The sequence below is a fragment of the Telmatherina bonti genome (genome assembly GCF_933228915.1).
Source record: "Telmatherina bonti genome assembly, chromosome: 7".
NCBI lineage: Eukaryota > Metazoa > Chordata > Actinopteri > Atheriniformes > Telmatherinidae > Telmatherina > Telmatherina bonti.
In genome coordinates, this window is record NC_136625.1 from 38,690,807 (window position 1) to 38,709,461 (window position 18,655).

The window sequence follows — 18,655 nt, forward strand, 5'->3', positions numbered from 1 at the left end:
CAGTCTAACCAGTCTGACAGTCTGACCAGTCTGACAGTCCGACAGTCTGACAGTCTGACCAGTCTGACCAGTCTAACCAGTCTGACAGTCTGACCAGTCTGACAGTCTGACAGTCTGACCAGTCTAACCAGTCTGACAGTCTGACCAGTCTGACCAGTCTAACCAGTCCGACAGTCTGACCAGTCTGACCAGTCCGACAGTCCGACAGTCTGACCAGTCTGACAGTCTGACCAGTCTGACCAGTCTGACCAGTCTAACCAGTCTGACAGTCTGACCAGTCTGACCAGTCTAACCAGTCTGACAGTCTGACCAGTCTGACCAGTCTAACCAGTCCGACAGTCTGACCAGTCTGACCAGTCCGACAGTCCGACAGTCTGACCAGTCTAACCAGTCTGACAGTCTGACCAGTCTGACAGTCTGACCAGTCTAACCAGTCTGACAGTCTGACCAGTCTGACAGTCTGACCAGTCTGACCAGTCTAACCAGTCCGACAGTCTGACCAGTCTGACCAGTCCGACAGTCCGACAGTCTGACCAGTCTGACAGTCTGACCAGTCTGACCAGTCTGACCAGTCTGACAGTCTGACCAGTCTGACCAGTCTGACCAGTCTAACCAGTCCGACAGTCTGACAGTCTGACCAGTCTAACCAGTCTGACAGTCTGACCAGTCTGACAGTCTGACCAGTCTAACCAGTCTGACAGTCTGACCAGTCTGACCAGTCTAACCAGTCTGACAGTCTGACCAGTCTGACCAGTCTGACAGTCTGACCAGTCCGACAGTCTGACAGTCTGACAGTCTGACCAGTCTGACAGTCTGACCAGTCTGACCAGTCTAACCAGTCTAACCAGTCTGACAGTCTGACCAGTCTGACCAGTCTAACCAGTCTGACAGTCTGACCAGTCCGACAGTCTGACAGTCTGACAGTCTGACCAGTCTGACCAGTCTAACCAGTCTGACAGTCTGACCAGTCTGACCAGTCTAACCAGTCTGACAGTCTGACCAGTCTGACAGTCTAACCAGTCTGACAGTCTGACCAGTCTGACCAGTCTAACCAGTCTAACCAGTCTGACCAGTCTGACAGTCTGACAGTCTAACCAGTCTGACAGTCTGACAGTCTGACCAGTCTGACAGTCTGACCAGTCTGACAGTCCGACAGTCTGACCAGTCTGACAGTCTGACCAGTCTAACCAGTCTGACAGTCTGACCAGTCTGACCAGTCTAACCAGTCTGACAGTCTGACCAGTCTGACAGTCTGACCAGTCTGACAGTCTGACAGTCTGACCAGTCTGACCAGTCTGACCAGTCTGACAGTCTGACCAGTCTGACCAGTCTAACCAGTCTGACAGTCTGACCAGTCTGACCAGTCTAACCAGTCCGACAGTCTGACCAGTCTGACCAGTCCGACAGTCCGACAGTCTGACCAGTCTGACCAGTCTAACCAGTCTGACAGTCTGACCAGTCTGACAGTCTGACCAGTCTAACCAGTCTGACAGTCTGACCAGTCTGACCAGTCTAACCAGTCCGACAGTCTGACCAGTCTGACCAGTCCGACAGTCCGACAGTCTGACCAGTCTGACAGTCTGACCAGTCTGACCAGTCTGACAGTCTGACCAGTCTGACCAGTCTGACCAGTCTAACCAGTCCGACAGTCTGACAGTCTGACCAGTCTAACCAGTCTGACAGTCTGACCAGTCTGACAGTCTGACCAGTCTAACCAGTCTGACAGTCTGACCAGTCTGACCAGTCTAACCAGTCTGACAGTCTGACCAGTCTGACAGTCTGACCAGTCCGACAGTCTGACAGTCTGACAGTCTGACCAGTCTGACAGTCTGACCAGTCTGACCAGTCTAACCAGTCTAACCAGTCTGACAGTCTGACCAGTCTGACCAGTCTAACCAGTCTAACCAGTCTGACAGTCTGACCAGTCTGACCAGTCTAACCAGTCTGACAGTCTGACCAGTCCGACAGTCTGACAGTCTGACAGTCTGACCAGTCTGACAGTCTAACCAGTCTGACAGTCTGACCAGTCTGACCAGTCTAACCAGTCTAACCAGTCTGACCAGTCTGACAGTCTGACAGTCTAACCAGTCTGACAGTCTGACAGTCTGACCAGTCTGACAGTCTGACCAGTCTAACCAGTCTGACCAGTCTGACCAGTCTGACAGTCTGACAGTCTAACCAGTCTGACAGTCTGACAGTCTGACCAGTCTGACCAGTCTAACCAGTCTGACAGTCTGACCAGTCTGACCAGTCTAACCAGTCTGACAGTCTGACCAGTCTGACCAGTCTAACCAGTCTGACAGTCTGACCAGTCTGACAGTCTAACCAGTCTGACAGTCTGACCAGTCTGACCAGTCTAACCAGTCTAACCAGTCTGACCAGTCTGACAGTCTGACAGTCTAACCAGTCTGACAGTCTGACCAGTCTGACAGTCTGACCAGTCTAACCAGTCTGACCAGTCTGACCAGTCTGACAGTCTGACAGTCTAACCAGTCTGACAGTCTGACCAGTCTGACCAGTCTAACCAGTCTAACCAGTCTGACCAGTCTGACAGTCTAACCAGTCTGACAGTCTGACCAGTCTGACCAGTCTAACCAGTCTAACCAGTCTGACCAGTCTGACAGTCTAACCAGTCTGACAGTCTGACCAGTCTGACCAGTCTAACCAGTCTAACCAGTCTGACCAGTCTGACCAGTCTGACAGTCTAACCAGTCTGACAGTCTGACAGTCTGACCAGTCTGACAGTCTGACCAGTCTAACCAGTCTGACAGTCTGACCAGTCTGACCAGTCTGACAGTCTGACAGTCTAACCAGTCTGACAGTCTAACCAGTCTGACCAGTCTAACCAGTCTGACCAGTCTGACAGTCTGACCAGTCTGACAGTCTAACCAGTCTGACAGTCTAACCAGTCTGACAGTCTGACCAGTCTGACCAGTCTAACCAGTCTAACCAGTCTGACCAGTCTGACCAGTCTGACAGTCTGACCAGTCTGACAGTCTGACCAGTCTGACCAGTCTAACCAGTCTGACAGTCTGACCAGTCTAACCAGTCTGACCAGTCTGACAGTCTGACCAGTCTAACCAGTCTGACCAGTCTAACCAGTCTAACCAGTCTGACAGTCTGACCAGTCTGACAGTCTGACCAGTCTAACCAGTCTGACCAGTCTGACAGTCTGACCAGTCTAACCAGTCTGACCAGTCTGACAGTCTGACAGTCTAACCAGTCTGACCAGTCTGACCAGTCTGACCAGTCTAACCAGTCTGACCAGTCTGACCAGTCTGACAGTCTAACCAGTCTGACAGTCTGACCAGTCTGACCAGTCTGACAGTCTGACCAGTCTAACCAGTCTGACCAGTCTAACCAGTCTAACCAGTCTGACCAGTCTGACCAGTCTGACAGTCTGACCAGTCTAACCAGTCTGACCAGTCTGACCAGTCTGACAGTCTGACCAGTCTGACCAGTCTAACCAGTCTAACCAGTCTGACCAGTCTGACCAGTCTGACAGTCTGACCAGTCTGACAGTCTGACCAGTCTGACCAGTCTAACCAGTCTGACAGTCTGACCAGTCTAACCAGTCTGACCAGTCTGACCAGTCTGACAGTCTGACCAGTCTAACCAGTCTGACCAGTCTGACAGTCTGACCAGTCTAACCAGTCTGACCAGTCTGACCAGTCTGACCAGTCTAACAGTCTGACCAGTCTGACCAGTCTGACCAGTCTGACAGTCTGACCAGTCTAACCAGTCTGACCAGTCTGACAGTCTGACAGTCTAACCAGTCTGACCAGTCTGACCAGTCTGACCAGTCTAACCAGTCTGACCAGTCTGACAGTCTAACCAGTCTGACAGTCTGACCAGTCTGACCAGTCTGACAGTCTGACCAGTCTAACCAGTCTAACCAGTCTGACCAGTCTGACCAGTCTAACCAGTCTAACCAGTCTGACCAGTCTGACAGTCTGACCAGTCTAACCAGTCTGACCAGTCTGACAGTCTGACAGTCTAACCAGTCTGACCAGTCTGACCAGTCTGACAGTCTGACCAGTCTAACCAGTCTGACCAGTCTGACCAGTCTGACAGTCTGACCAGTCTAACCAGTCTGACCAGTCTGACCAGTCTGACAGTCTGACCAGTCTGACCAGTCTAACCACTCTGACCAGTCTGACAGTCTGACCAGTCTGACAGTCTGACCAGTCTAACCAGTCTGACCAGTCTAACCAGTCTAACCAGTCTGACCAGTCTAACCAGTCTAACCACTCTGACCAGTCTGACAGTCTGACCAGTCTAACCAGTCTGACCAGTCTGACCAGTCTGACAGTGCTTCATAAGGCAGGTACAGGATGTGGTCTCATTGCGATCCTACGTTGCTGCTACAGCTTTCAGAAAGAACTAGAAAAGCACAAAACTCCGCCAAGGCCTTTCAGAGTTCCTGGATCCAAATGGTGGTCTGGATCTCCACCAGAATCTAACCACTTCTTCCTTTTCTAACTATTTCTAACAAGTCCTAAAAAATGTAACTGTAGGTTTGAGTGATGTTGAACCCAAACAAAAAAAAGCTGGTAAAAACACAACCTCCGCGGAGGTAATGATAACGGTTGTGACTGCTTGGAAAATGATAGAAACTCGTCACTGCATCTCTCAGGATGGTTTTTAAAACATGCTACCATGTTCCGTTGGTAGGATTTGGGTGGCAGCCATAGTTGGAGCATCCGCAACCACAACCACAGCAATGTGGAGACAGCAAAAGGCAAAACAGTTGTTATATTTTGGCCTCTCGTTTCCATTACCATCAGGCTCAGGCCTTGTTTACGCTCATGGACACAGCAACAACAACAACAACAATTCACCTCTGTGTTCTGTTTGTGCTGCTGAGTCTTTTTATTTATTTATTTGGTCTCTGAAAGCAAAATCTGCTTCTGGTGCAACAGAACATGCGATGCCAAACGACGCTTCATGATCTGAATGGAGATGTGGATGTCATGTTCCATGTCGCGTTCCAGTACGTCACCAGTCGTTCGGAAATAAAATCTCAGTGAAACACAAAACTCTGCGATCTTTTCAACCTTGTGTTTAAAATGGAACAATAAAACAAATATAAGAAAGTAAAATTATTTTGGTGTACCACATTCACATATCTCTATGCCTACTGCATTTTTACAAAATAAAATACTTATATGGATGGGAAATCAAATAAAAAAAAGTTGAATATTGGGAATTTTTGCTTCACGATTTTACTTTTTTTTTTTAGTTAAAAAATTGATTTTTTAAAAAATAAATAAAATGAATCTATTATCAAATTTTTGTCATTTTTATTGTTTTTATTGTTATTTTTACTTGTCTTCTTGGGCATTATAGCAGCAGAATGATGGTCTGGCTGCTGTGTTGTTTTCTCCTAATTAAAATCAAGAAAAATGACGAGCAAATAAAAGTTTTGTACATTTTCTTTGTTTTTAGTCTAAAAAATCAGTAATATCAAAGAATTGCAATTTAAATCGAATCGGCTACTAAAAAAAATCTGAATCGAATCGAATCGGGACAAAAGTATTTTGTCAAAGCCCTAAAATGTTAATAACTATTTCTTGTGTCTTTCCTGGTTAGCAGCTGATTCATCACATGAACATGGAAACATGGAAAATCTCTCCTAAACAGCTTTTTATTTGCAATGTCCCGCCTCATTTATCTGAGTGTTTTGTACTCACTGGTCTCTGAGAATTGTGTTAAAATGGAAGGAAGTAGAAGGCGTCCTAGGTCAGCTGTCTGGGATCACTTGGAGATCCTTAGAGAAAAAGGTTATAAGCATTGCATGCAACATTTGGCCTTTTGCAATGATGCTACAGCACACCTGCAGACCAAACATCCTGTCTCCATTAGTCCCAGTGCAACATGTCGAGCCAGCTCTCTGTTTATGGTATGTACAGTAACTACAGTCAGTATCAGAAAAACTTCTTCCAAGAAGGGTTAATTTATTTAATTTATCACACATTTAAGTTTACTCTGTAATTAAGCCAACTATTTAGAATGAATGAATGATTTTCACACCTGAGCACAAAAAGGCACATTTGTTATATCTACATTCACACATCGAAGATTAATTTTACTATTGACAACACAATGCAGACGTTCTTTAGCAGCAGACCGGGAGAAAAAAAAAACTGGACCTGGCACTAGTTGACCTGATTGTAGTAGACGACTCACAACCCTTTTCAATCGTGGACGATGACGGTTTCAAGAGAATTTATGTGAAGAAACTTGACCCCAATTATAATCCCTCATCTAGAAATACAATGAAATTACGCTGAAGTCCATTTTTCCATTCTGACATCTCAGTGAACTAACAAAAGTGTTTACAACAGACCAAACAGCACATGAAAACGTTCCAGTTTATTGAGTTCAATAATATGACGTCACATGTTTTGGCCACTAGGTGTCACTGTTGCAATGTGTTCCAAACTTTCCAAAAGATCAATTCTTTAATTGGATCATTCCAAACAATTCAATCTCACAAACACTATTCCTGCCATCAGTAGCAATACCACACAGAGGAAAAGGTTTTGCCAGGGAATGTGTAGGCTGCATCAGTAGGTGCAGTTTGGTTCAGTAAATCCTGATCTCCAAGCTCCACCTTCCACAGCTGGATCGGTTCAAACAGCAAACATCCTAAGATGTGAGGAAGCCAGCAGCTAGCCCTGCAGCTACTGGTACTGAGTATGAGATTTACTCATCTTCTTTCAGCGTTGTGAAACATTTTGGTTTTAATAGGCATAAGAACAGACAAGATCTGGACAATTTTTTTCTGCAGATTCAGTGAAATATTTAAAAACAACATGAAACAAGTGTCTGATATGTGTTGGAACAGTTTATGGTTTCACGTGAATAAAAGGTAGTGCAGATATATTTGCTTGGTTATTTGGATGAATGGATTCTGAATGGAGTATAAAATAGTCTAAATGTCGCCCACAAAATGAGAAAAAAGCTTAAACGGGGAAAAAAGGTGCTTTAAAAACCTTATAATTGTTTAATAATTGAATCGTAGCACCCTGAATTGTATCTGAACCAAATCATGAGGTTCCTAAGATCATGCACCTCTACTAGCCAAAAGCCACAATTATGGCTTAAGAGCTAAACAACATTCAATGGAAACCCCGACAAATTTGTCAAAGACTTGGAAATATTGCTTTCATTTTGTGGAAAACTATAATGGAAACGCATCCAGTGAGCAATTTGGTATGAAGGTCTAAGAAACAATGCACTTTGCTCTGAAAGTGCTTACATGACCAAGTTTTCCCTCACCACGCTGAAACAGATCTGTTCCTGAACTTCCTGCTTCATCACCTACAGTAAAACAGGCAACTGCTGAACTGAACTGAAACATCTGAAGAAAACTCATCCTTCCTACAGAAGCTTCTGTTTCTGTCCTGCTCTCAGAGTTTAACACAAAGAGTTGTAGTCTGACATGCTGATGCTGAGAATAAAACAGCTTTCTTCTGATAAGCAGACATGGAACATTTAAACATTTACTCCTCGAGATCTCCATGAGGTCTATCGCTTTGCTCATCAGAATTGTGATATCTTACCTCCCTACCATGTTGCTAAGAGACCTCCAACTTCACCTGGACATGATGATGAAGACACTTCCTGTCAGACTTTCCACCAATCAGAGAGCTTAAACTGACGGTAACGTCCAATCAGGAGCAGCCAAAGATCAACAAGTGATGAGAAAAGCAGGAAAATAATGATCCTCTGTGGCTGGAATAAAGCCAAGAAGACGTTTGGGATGCAGCTGAGGTGGAGGTGCTGCAGTGAGGATAGCAGGTAGATGGTAGCAGGAAGACGTGTGGAAACATGGAAATAGTTTCTGTTGTGTGCTTGGAGTAACTCTGGAGCCGCTGGAGCTGATTGTCCAAAGAAGAATGCTGCACAAGCTGATGAAGATGATGGAGGATTCTTCACACAACAAAGTGTGTTCAGTGAGAGGCTTCTTCAGGTCCGATATAAGACTGAAAGATACAGAAGATCATTCCTGCCAGCAGCCATCAGCCTCCGGAACAAGACCTCCTCTAGTTAATTATCGACGACAATATGGAATTTCCCTTCGGGGATTAATAAAGTATTTTTCATTTAATTTCATTTCATTTCACTGACAAAAGGTTTCAAGTCAACTTTGGGGAGTTAAAAGGTGTCCCACGGGGATCTGTGCTTGGCCTGCTTTTTTTTCATTTAACCCGAATGATTCCAGGCTTCATGATGCAGCAGTGTGTATCAACATAAACCTGTCTGCAAGCTCAAGTCTCACATTTAGCAAAAACTGTCAGAATATTCTGTTGGCAAAAAGTGTAAAAATGTAAACAGTGTGTGTGTGTGTGTTTCAGACGTAAGAGAATGATGTGCAGATGAGAAAAGGCTTGGTCGCTGCTGATCTGTGTGTTAGTTGCACAAAGTTCTGTTAGTCATGTGAAGAAAAAACAATAATGAGGACCGAAATGGCAAACAATGGCGTTTAGGAGTTAACCAACACCTCTGATCTGGTCACATTGAAGTCTAACTTCTGACTCAGATCAGTCATTGGCAGGCTTTTACATACTTTTTCCATCCTGTACTGTGAATATTTACATATTGTCTTGAATAAAAAGATGAAAATATTTATTGTTTGTGTGGTTTTAGTTTAAAAATACACTTTTTTATTTTTAAAAAAAAAGTTCACATAGGTTTGATTACGTCTGTATTTCAATTCTAAAGGGTCTTTTGATACTGATCATTCCTGATATATTTCCGTCAAATATAGACAGATCTTCTGTGGGTTTCTTTAGGGTCACATCAACCAATTCCAGCTTCTCTACCACTACCAAGGGCAGCACATCTGGAATCTGGAATCTTCTCCATTTGGTTAGCCCCCCTGCTAACCTCTCTAACAGTGACCAGTCTGCTTCTAAGGAACGTCCAACTCAACATAACTCAGACACAACTTAAATGATTTGGATGAAGTATCTGCTTCCAGCTCTCCCGCCTTCTTCTCAAGGACTAACCGTTTCCAAAGGACGGTGGTAACAAAAGGCTAATACTATGCTTCATTGGTGTGCAGTCTGGAAAGGCAAGGTAGACAGTGTCTACCAAAGGCAGAAATAAATAAATGTAATTTTAATCATTTTAATAACTTTCATTTTAATAATTAGTTTATGTATTTTTCACTTTCTTTTATAATTATTATCTTTAGTATAATCTTTAAGATAATAATTTTCTATAGCCTGTACGACTTATTGATTTGAAACTGATGGCATTTAGTGCTTTTTATAGCTCAATAAAAATGACTCTACAGCACCTCCTCCTGGCCAGGCAGAGAAGCTGAATAACTTACCCTTGCGCTGTACGGTCGAGGCCGTAGGCATCGTCCTGCTCTGCCTTTTGCTACATTGTCTTTTTACATTCCTGCACTATGCCAATGGTCTACATATCGAAAGAGAATTTGTGAATTGGCGCTTTGTTCTCAAAGGTGGTTAACATGCTCATCGGAAGGATGATCCTGCAGGAGGCTAAACCAATGTTCACATCTTGCTTTTCAGGAAAAATGTTAAGATTGTCTGGTTGTCATGACATACAAAGTTAAATAGGCTGAGGACTGCTACTGAATAATTTAGCTAGCTTTGCAAGTGTTTAATGGTATCTTACGATCTTGATTGTGTTAGATTAAGCAGGCACTTACCTGCCTACACCTAAATTATCATTTGTTTGTCCGGCACAATTTGCAACTGTCTGCTTACCTAACCTTAGAGCTCACGGCATGTAAGCATTTAGCGTTAGCTTTAGCATAACATGGCTAAAGCATGATCAGTTTATGATTGGCAGTTTGCTTATAGTTCAATAACTTTTATACTTTGTATTGTTGAACTAATAAGGTCATTCATGACAAGTTATGTCCAAGGGTTGCTCTAGTATGCTAAGTTAACATGCCCTTGGTCTACCTGGGCACCTTTTCGAATTCTCGCCCTAACAACCATTTTGATGGTTTTTGACTGATCTAGACACAAGGAGGGTCCATGAACATAATTATTTGTTCTACTGTATCACATGTTGGTGCTAACTAATACTAGCACAGACAAAGAACTACATATTTAATGTCTCCTTGAGTATGGAAGCCATCTTGTGACTGCCTTGTTCCCACAGCAACAGTATTACTACTACAGTTACTAACTTTAATAAATGTGTTGTTATATTTTTAAAGTAGAAGTTATGTGATTATTGCTAGTGTGTATTGTCTAAACTGCTGGATGGGAAGGTCAGTACAGTCATTCATAGCCTTCATTGTCTGCTCTGTCCACATTGTATCTGTCCAAGAAGAACATGTACAGACACAGACCTTCCAGATTGCTCTCTAAATATATTTATTAGCTCTGGAATTTCTTCTGTACTGCCCCATGGGTAATGTTTTACATTAATAATTTCACTCAATATTATTAATTGTCAATCCACACTTTTATCTAATAACTAGCATTCCTATGAAAAAAAGCCAACACCGTACTAAACAACAAACTTCCAAGCAGAAGAATTTTTCTGTACCCTTCCCCAGATTTGAGACAATCCCACCTCGGAGGTCTGCCATGCCTTGTTTGTGCTCTGATGTGCACAGTAAACTGTGGGACCTTATGAGAAACATGTAATGTGAAAAAGGTGAAGTTCTGTCAATTCTTTCTGGATGTTCTGTAGCCTGTTAGTGGTGTGTAAAAACATTGCTGCATAGCTATTTGTATAACGTGGTGCTATTTTTGCACAGATGGTGATTTGAATTTATTATGATCATTTCAAAGAGGTAGAAATTTTATGGACATTATGCTTAGAGGAGAGCAGGCTGCAGTGACAATGCTCTCCTCCTCAGAACGTCTAAAGCCCTGAACACACAGATATAAAAATACACCCCATTCAGAGGCCATGTTGCCTAGCAGCCAGTTAGTGGGTAGGATGGTGTGGCAGTGTGAGATACACAAACATGTAAGAGCAGCTGTGGTGGTAATGAAAGGGGGAAGAGCACAAAATGATAACCGGTTCTGTTACAATCCTGAACTCTGGATCACTATCATGTCCACACTGAGTGACTGGTTTCCAGTTCTGTTTCGGCATCAGGGCAAACTGGTGTGATATTCTGTTGTAATAGAATACAATGTTACATAAAATATTCAGTTAAAAGAGGCTCTTGAACCATCTATCCAGCAAACACACAACCTGATATCCACAGTCAGTGCACTTGCTGGGACTCATGGTGGGAATGAAACTGGTCTAACTGGGTTGAAGGTATGAAGTCAGACGATGCAGGCAGTAAAACTCAGATGACACAAAGACAGCAAAGGAGACAAGTAAATGGGTTGTCATAGAGATCAACAGGTGTGTAAAGTTTCCTTCCTGATGGAGGTTTGACTTCCTGATGGAGGTTCCCTTCCTGATGGAGGTTTGACTTCCTGATGGAGGTTCCCTTCCTGATGGAGGTTTTACTTCCTGATGGAGGTTCCCTTCCTGATGGAGGTTTGACTTCCTGATGGAGGTTGCCTTCCTGATGGAGGTTTGACTTCCTGATGGAGGTTCCCTTCCTGATGGAGGTTTGACTTCCTGATGGAGGTTCCCTTCCTGATGGAGGTTTGACTTCCTGATGGAGGTTTGACTTCCTGATGGAGGTTCCCTTCCTGATGGAGGTTTGACTTCCTGATGGAGGTTTCCTTCCTGATGGAGGTTTGACTTCCTGATGGAGGTTCCCTTCCTGATGGAGGTTTGACTTCCTGATGGAGGTTCCCTTCCTGATGGAGGTTCCCTTCCTGATGGAGGTTTGACTTCCTGATGGAGGTTCCCTTCCTGATGGAGGTTTGACTTCCTGATGGAGGTTCCCTTCCTGATGGAGGTTTGACTTCCTGATGGAGGTTCCCTTCCTGATGGAGGTTTGACTTCCTGATGGAGGTTCCCTTCCTGATGGAGGTTTGACTTCCTGATGGAGGTTCCCTTCCTGATGGAGGCTTTACTTCCTGATGGAGGCTTTACTTCCTGATGGAGGTTTTCCTTCCTGATGTAGATTTTACTTCCTGATGGAGGTTTTCCTTCCTGATGGAGGTTTTACTTCCTGATGGAGGTTTTACTTCCTGATGTAGATTTTACTTCCTGATGGAGGTTTTCCTTCCTGATGTAGACTTTACTTCCTGATGGAGGTTTGACTTCTTGATGGAGGTTTTCCTTCCTGATGTAGATTTTACTTCCTGATGGAGGTTTGACTTCCTGATGGAGGTTTTCCTTCCTGGTGGAGGTTTGACTTCCTGATGGAGGTTTGACTTCCTGATGGAGGTTTTACTTCCTGGTGGAGGTTTGACTTCCTGATGGAGGTTTTACTTCCTGGTGGAGGTTTTACTTCCTGATGGAGGTTCCCTTCCTGATGGAGGTTTTACTTCCTGATGGAGGTTTTCCTTCCTGGTGGAGGTTTTCCTTCCTGATGGAGGTTTTACTTCCTGATGGAGGTTTTCCTTCCTGATGGAGGTTTTCCTTCCTGATGTAGATTTGACTTCCTGATGGAGGTTTTCCTTCCTGATGGAGGTTTTCCTTCCTGATGTAGATTTGACTTCCTGATGGAGGTTTTACTTCCTGATGGAGGTTTTCCTTCCTGATGGAGGTTTTACTTCCTGATGGAGGTTCCCTTCCTGATGGAGGCTTTACTTCCTGATGGAGGTTTTCCTTCCTGATGTAGATTTTCCTTCCTGATGTAATTTTACTTCCTGATGGAGGTTCCCTTCCTGATGGAAGTTTGACTTCCTGATGGAGGTTTGACTTCCTAGTGGAGGTTTTACTTCCTGATGGAGGTTTTACTTCCTGATGGAAGTTTGACTTCCTGATGGAGGTTTTCCTTCCTGATGTAGATTTTACTTCCTGATGGAGGTTTTACTTCCTGATGGAGGTTCCCTTCCTGATGTAGATTTGACTTCCTGATGGAGGTTTTACTTCCTGATGGAGGTTTTACTTCCTGATGTAGATTTTCCTTCCTGATGTAATTTTACTTCCTGATGGAGGTTCCCTTCCTGATGGAAGTTTGACTTCCTGATGGAGGTTTGACTTCCTGGTGGAGGTTTTACTTCCTGATGGAGGTTTTACTTCCTGATGGAAGTTTGACTTCCTGATGGAGGTTTTCCTTCCTGATGGAGGTTTTACTTCCTGATGTAGATTTTACTTCCTGATGGAGGTTTTACTTCCTGATGTAGATTTTCCTTCCTGATGTAGATTTTACTTCCTGATGGAGGTTCCCTTCCTGATGGAAGTTTGACTTCCTGATGGAGGTTTTCCTTCCTGATGGAGGTTTTCCTTCCTGATGGAAGTTTGACTTCCTGATGGAGGTTTTCCTTCCTGATGGAGGTTTTCCTTCCTGATGGAGGTTTTCCTTCCTGATGGAGGTTTTACTTCCTGGTGGAGGTTTTCCTTCCTGATGGAGGTTTTACTTCCTGATGGAGGTTCCCTTCCTGATGGAGGCTTTACTTCCTGATGGAGGTTTTCCTTCCTGATGGAGGTTTTCCTTCCTGATGGAGGTTTTCCTTCCTGATGGAAGTTTGACTTCCTGATGGAGGTTTTCCTTCCTGATGGAGGTTTTCCTTCCTGATGTAGATTTTACTTCCTGATGGAGGTTTTACTTCCTGATGGAGGTTTTCCTTCCTGATGGAGGTTTTCCTTCCTGATGGAGGTTTTACTTCCTGGTGGAGGTTTTCCTTCCTGATGGAGGTTTTACTTCCTGATGGAGGTTTTACTTCCTGATGTAGATTTTCCTTCCTGATGTAATTTTACTTCCTGATGGAGGTTTTACTTCCTGATGTAGATTTTCCTTCCTGATGTAGATTTTACTTCCTGATGGAGGTTCCCTTCCTGATGGAAGTTTGACTTCCTGATGGAGGTTCCCTTCCTGATGGAGGTTTTCCTTCCTGATGGAAGTTTGACTTCCTGATGGAGGTTTTCCTTCCTGATGGAGGTTTTACTTCCTGATGGAGGTTTTCCTTCCTGATGTAGATTTTACTTCCTGATGGAGGTTTTACTTCCTGATGGAGGTTTTCCTTCCTGATGGAGGTTTTACTTCCTGGTGGAGGTTTTACTTCCTGGTGGAGGTTTTACTTCCTGATGGAGGTTTTACTTCCTGGTGGAGGTTTTACTTCCTGGTGGAGGTTTTACTTCCTGATGGAGGTTTTACTTCCTGGTGGAGGTTTTACTTCCTGGTGGAGGTTTTACTTCCTGGTGGAGGTTCCCTTCCAGGACGGATGTGGCTCAGATGATGAACTAAACTATCTGTAAAAGTGACTTGAGATGACTTTGTTGTGAACTGGAGCTGTATAAATAAAGTTGTATTGAGCGTATGGTTGTATGACATCTTCAGAATGAGGTCCGATGGTGATTGTGGAACACAGAGCTCAGGAGAAGCAGGATGCGACACAAGCACACGATGCCGCGAGGAAACGAGAGCAAAACGGAATCTATTGGCGTCACCGCAGGTAGGAAGTACAGAGCAAGGTGAACAGAGGTGCATCATGGGAAGTCTCCAGCTTTAGGGATTGTCTAGGGTTGCCTCAGCCCATCCTACAGGAACGGATGGCAACACGCCAAGCACACAAATAATTTTATACTGGTTCAATCACCATGGCAACTCCCCTCCATCCTCCATCATCCAAACCATTTATAACGGTTTATTGCCATGCAGCTTTGCAAGATTTTCATTGGTGTTTTGACCCATTTTGCTTTGCTTAAACCTAGTCCGCAGGTTTCTCACCAACAAACTGCATGGATTGTTTCATAGAAACGCAGGACACTAAAGGTGAGAGAAGCTGAAGCACCTGAGCTGAACTGGAACCATGAACATTGCAACACTGGTACTGAAACAAGATACCACAGCTGACTCACTGATAACACAGATAACACTGCTAAAAGTTGAAAGATTATTCAGCCTGAGGTTGGGCCGTTCAGCAGTCTGGAGGCGTATGAACCAAATGCAGCCTGACTGTAGGTTTTAGTCCAATGGAGAAAAACAATTACAGTGAGAGCGTGACAGTAAGACAGAGACCTGTAGCCATTAATGTGTAATACTGATGATTAAATGGATATGAGGTCACAGTGCATCAACACCACAGAGACTTCTGTCAGCCTTGCAGATCATATTAATGCCTATTATTCCCATTTCTGCATCACAAAACTTCCATCTGCAGATACAGACTGGATGCTGGTTTCAGGATTAACAGCTTGTCTGCAGCAAACACATCTTCAGCATCATGGAGGACATGATTACCTCTCCAAACAGCTGGAGTTTCCAGCCACACACTCCAAAAACACCCATCCAGCAACATCACGACATCTGTCAGTCAGACACACAGACAGACAGACAGACAGATAGATAGATTCACCTCCACAAAATAAAAACAGGGCAGCAGAGTGACGCTGTCCTTCGTCTCCTTGGCGTTTTTCAGGCGCTCCTTTGCGCGAGACATCTCGAGCGGCCGGTGGTCTCTCCCGTTGCCGGGAGACAGAGAACTGTACTTGATTCCCGACGTAATTTTGGCAAAATTTCCACCGCGTTCCGGTTTCCAGCGCCTCCTCCTCCCGCTCCGAGCTGCTACAGCAGAGCGTCCATCCAGCCGGGGGACCGTGAACGCACCGCGTCTTCTCCTCTAAACCGTCTGACGTGAAACTGGGAGAGATCTCCTCCTGGTGTGGAGATGTCTGCGGTCTTCAGAGGGGAGGGGTCCTCCAGCAACACGCCCCCCCCCCCCCCCCACACACACACACAGACACACACACATACACACACACACACACACACACACACACACACACACACAGACACAGATACACACACACACACACACACACACACACACACACACACAGCTACCTGCTCTCCGTTCTGCCGCAGCAGGTGACCGAGATACACCACAACACTCCTCCTGCTACCATCCTCTTCCTCATCTCCTCCTGCTACCATCCTCTTCCTCATCTCCTCCTGCTACCATCCTCTTCCTCATCTCCTCCTGCTACCATCCTCTTCCTCATCTCCTCCTGCTACCATCCTCTTCCTCATCTCCTCCTGCTACCATCCTCTTCCTCATCTCCTCCTGCTACCATCCTCTTCCTCATCTCCTCCTGCTACCATCCTCTTCCTCATCTCCTCCTGCTACCATCCTCTTCATGTTTTTACATGTTTTAGTTTAGTTCTGTAATGTTTCTCTGAGGTTTGATAAAATGTTCTATAAATAAATAGCTGAAGATAAAAGGTAAAAAGGTCCTCTTCCTTTCCGGGTTATAAAAACGGATTTCTTCCTCTACCTTCTGGGGGTGGACAACATCGACAGCCAGCTGCTCACAGAAAACAACACCGGTTAGAACAACAGCATTCCAGGTTTCTCTCGCTCTTCTATCCAACCAGGACAGAACCAGGACAGAAACAGGACAGAACCAGGACAGAAACAGGACAGAACCAGGACACAACCAGGACAGAACCTGGACAGAACCAGGACACAACCAGGACAGAACCAGGACAGAACCAGGACAGAAACAGGACAGAAACAGGACACAACCAGGACAGAACCAGGACACAACCAGGACAGAAACAGGACAGCACCAGGACACAACCAGGACAGAACCAGGACACAACCAGGACAGAACCAGGACAGAACCAGGACACAACCAGGACAGAACCAGGACAGAAACAGGACAGCACCAGGACAGAACCAGGACAGAACCAGGACACAACCAGGACAGAACCAGGACACAACCAGGACAGAAACAGGACAGAAACAGGACAGCACCAGGACAGAACCAGGACAGAACCAGGACACAACCAGGACAGAACCAGGACAGAACCAGGACACAACCAGGACAGAACCAGGACAGAACCAGGACAGAACCAGGACACAACCAGGACAGAAACAGGACAGAACCAGGACAGAACCAGGACACAACCAGGACAGAACCAGGACAGAACCAGGACAGAAACAGGACAGCACCAGGACAGAACCAGGACAGAACCAGGACACAACCAGGACAGAAACAGGACAGCACCAGGACAGAACCAGGACAGAACCAGGACACAACCAGGACAGAACCAGGACACAACCAGGACAGAACCAGGACAGAACCAGGACAGAACCAGGACAGAAACAGGACAGAACCAGGACAGAACCAGGACACAACCAGGACAGAAACAGGACAGAACCAGGACAGCACCAGGACAGAACCAGGACAGAACCAGGACACAACCAGGACAGAAACAGGACAGCACCAGGACAGAACCAGGACAGAAACAGGACAGAACCAGGACAGAAACAGGACAGAACCAGGACACAACCAGGACAGAACCAGGACAGAACCAGGACACAACCAGGACAGAACCAGGACACAACCAGGACACAACCAGGACAGAAACAGGACAGCACCAGGACAGAACCAGGACAGAACCAGGACACAACCAGGACAGAACCAGGACAGAACCAGGACACAACCAGGACAGAACCAGGACACAACCAGGACACAACCAGGACAGAAACAGGACAGAACCAGGACAGAACCAGGACAGAACCAGGACACAACCAGGACAGAAACAGGACAGCACCAGGACAGAACCAGGACAGAACCAGGACACAACCAGGACAGAACCAGGACACAACCAGGACAGAACCAGGACAGAACCAGGACACAACCAGGACAGAAACAGGACAGAACCAGGACAGAACCAGGACAGAACCAGGACAGAACCAGGACAGAAACAGGACAGAACCAGGACACAACCAGGACAGAACCAGTGCCTCCAGTAAGAGCAGAGTATGAACCAGGGCTGTCCAGACCTGAACCATGGAACCCATTTATCTTGTCAGACCAGTATGATCAACTGTCTCTGTTTTTCAACCCACGATAGAAAACTGGTCCCAGCACCACAAGGACCATTAAGACCTGACCAGATGAAGCCTCTGAGCAGTCTGGACTGCATCCGACTGTTCCTGTGCAGAAACACACCTGGATCTTCCCAATCCAGAATGGATGAGCAGGGAGGACCAGAGTCTGCTGGAAGACAGGACTCCAGATCTGGCTCCCTCCAACCTGCAGAGGAGCAGCCGAACGCCCAGGCCTGTCGGAGGAATCTAACCCATTATTTATTTATTGATTGATTTAATCATATATCATTGCAATACCTAATTTTATGATGTAGCATATTTATTTTGAACGTATTTATTACTTATGTGTTTATTCTCATCGTCCTCATTGTTGTTTTGCAGAATAAAAGGTTTATTTTAGTTATTTTATCTCGTGTTTGATCTTTTTAACTCTATAGCTCCATTATTTTCCTCATAGACATCCTCCATGTTGGGGGCTGACGGGACCGTTGTGACGGGGGTCGGTGTTGTTGGTGGTGGTTCTGCACTGCAGCCATACGGAGCTGGGGTGGGCCCTAGCCAAACCTGGTCCAACCTGGCCCGCCCTGGCCCAGCCTGGCCCAACCTGGCCCAACCTGGCCCACCCTGGCCCAACCTGGCCCAACCTGGTCCAACCTGGCCCAACCTGGCCCAACCTGGCCCAGCCTGGCCCAACCTGGCCCAACCTGGCCCAACCTGGCCCAACCTGGTCCAACCTGGCCCAACCTGGACCAACCTGGCCCACCCTGGCCCAGCCTGGTCCAACCTGG

At 45.6% G+C, this 18,655-nt stretch overlaps 1 protein-coding gene across 1 annotated transcript in view; it reads right to left on the reverse strand.

Moving 5' to 3' along the window:
• LOC306758051 (phospholipid phosphatase-related protein type 4-like) overlaps positions 1 to 15,467 on the reverse strand; it is a gene marked incomplete at both ends in the record, with an annotated part of 80,763 nt that extends 65,296 nt beyond the window's left edge. Inside the window, 1 exon segment of the mRNA XM_079243267.1 lies at positions 15,384 to 15,467. Coding sequence (XP_079099393.1) covers positions 15,384 to 15,467 — 84 coding nt within the window.
• Between the last annotated feature and the right edge of the window lie 3,188 nt (positions 15,468 to 18,655).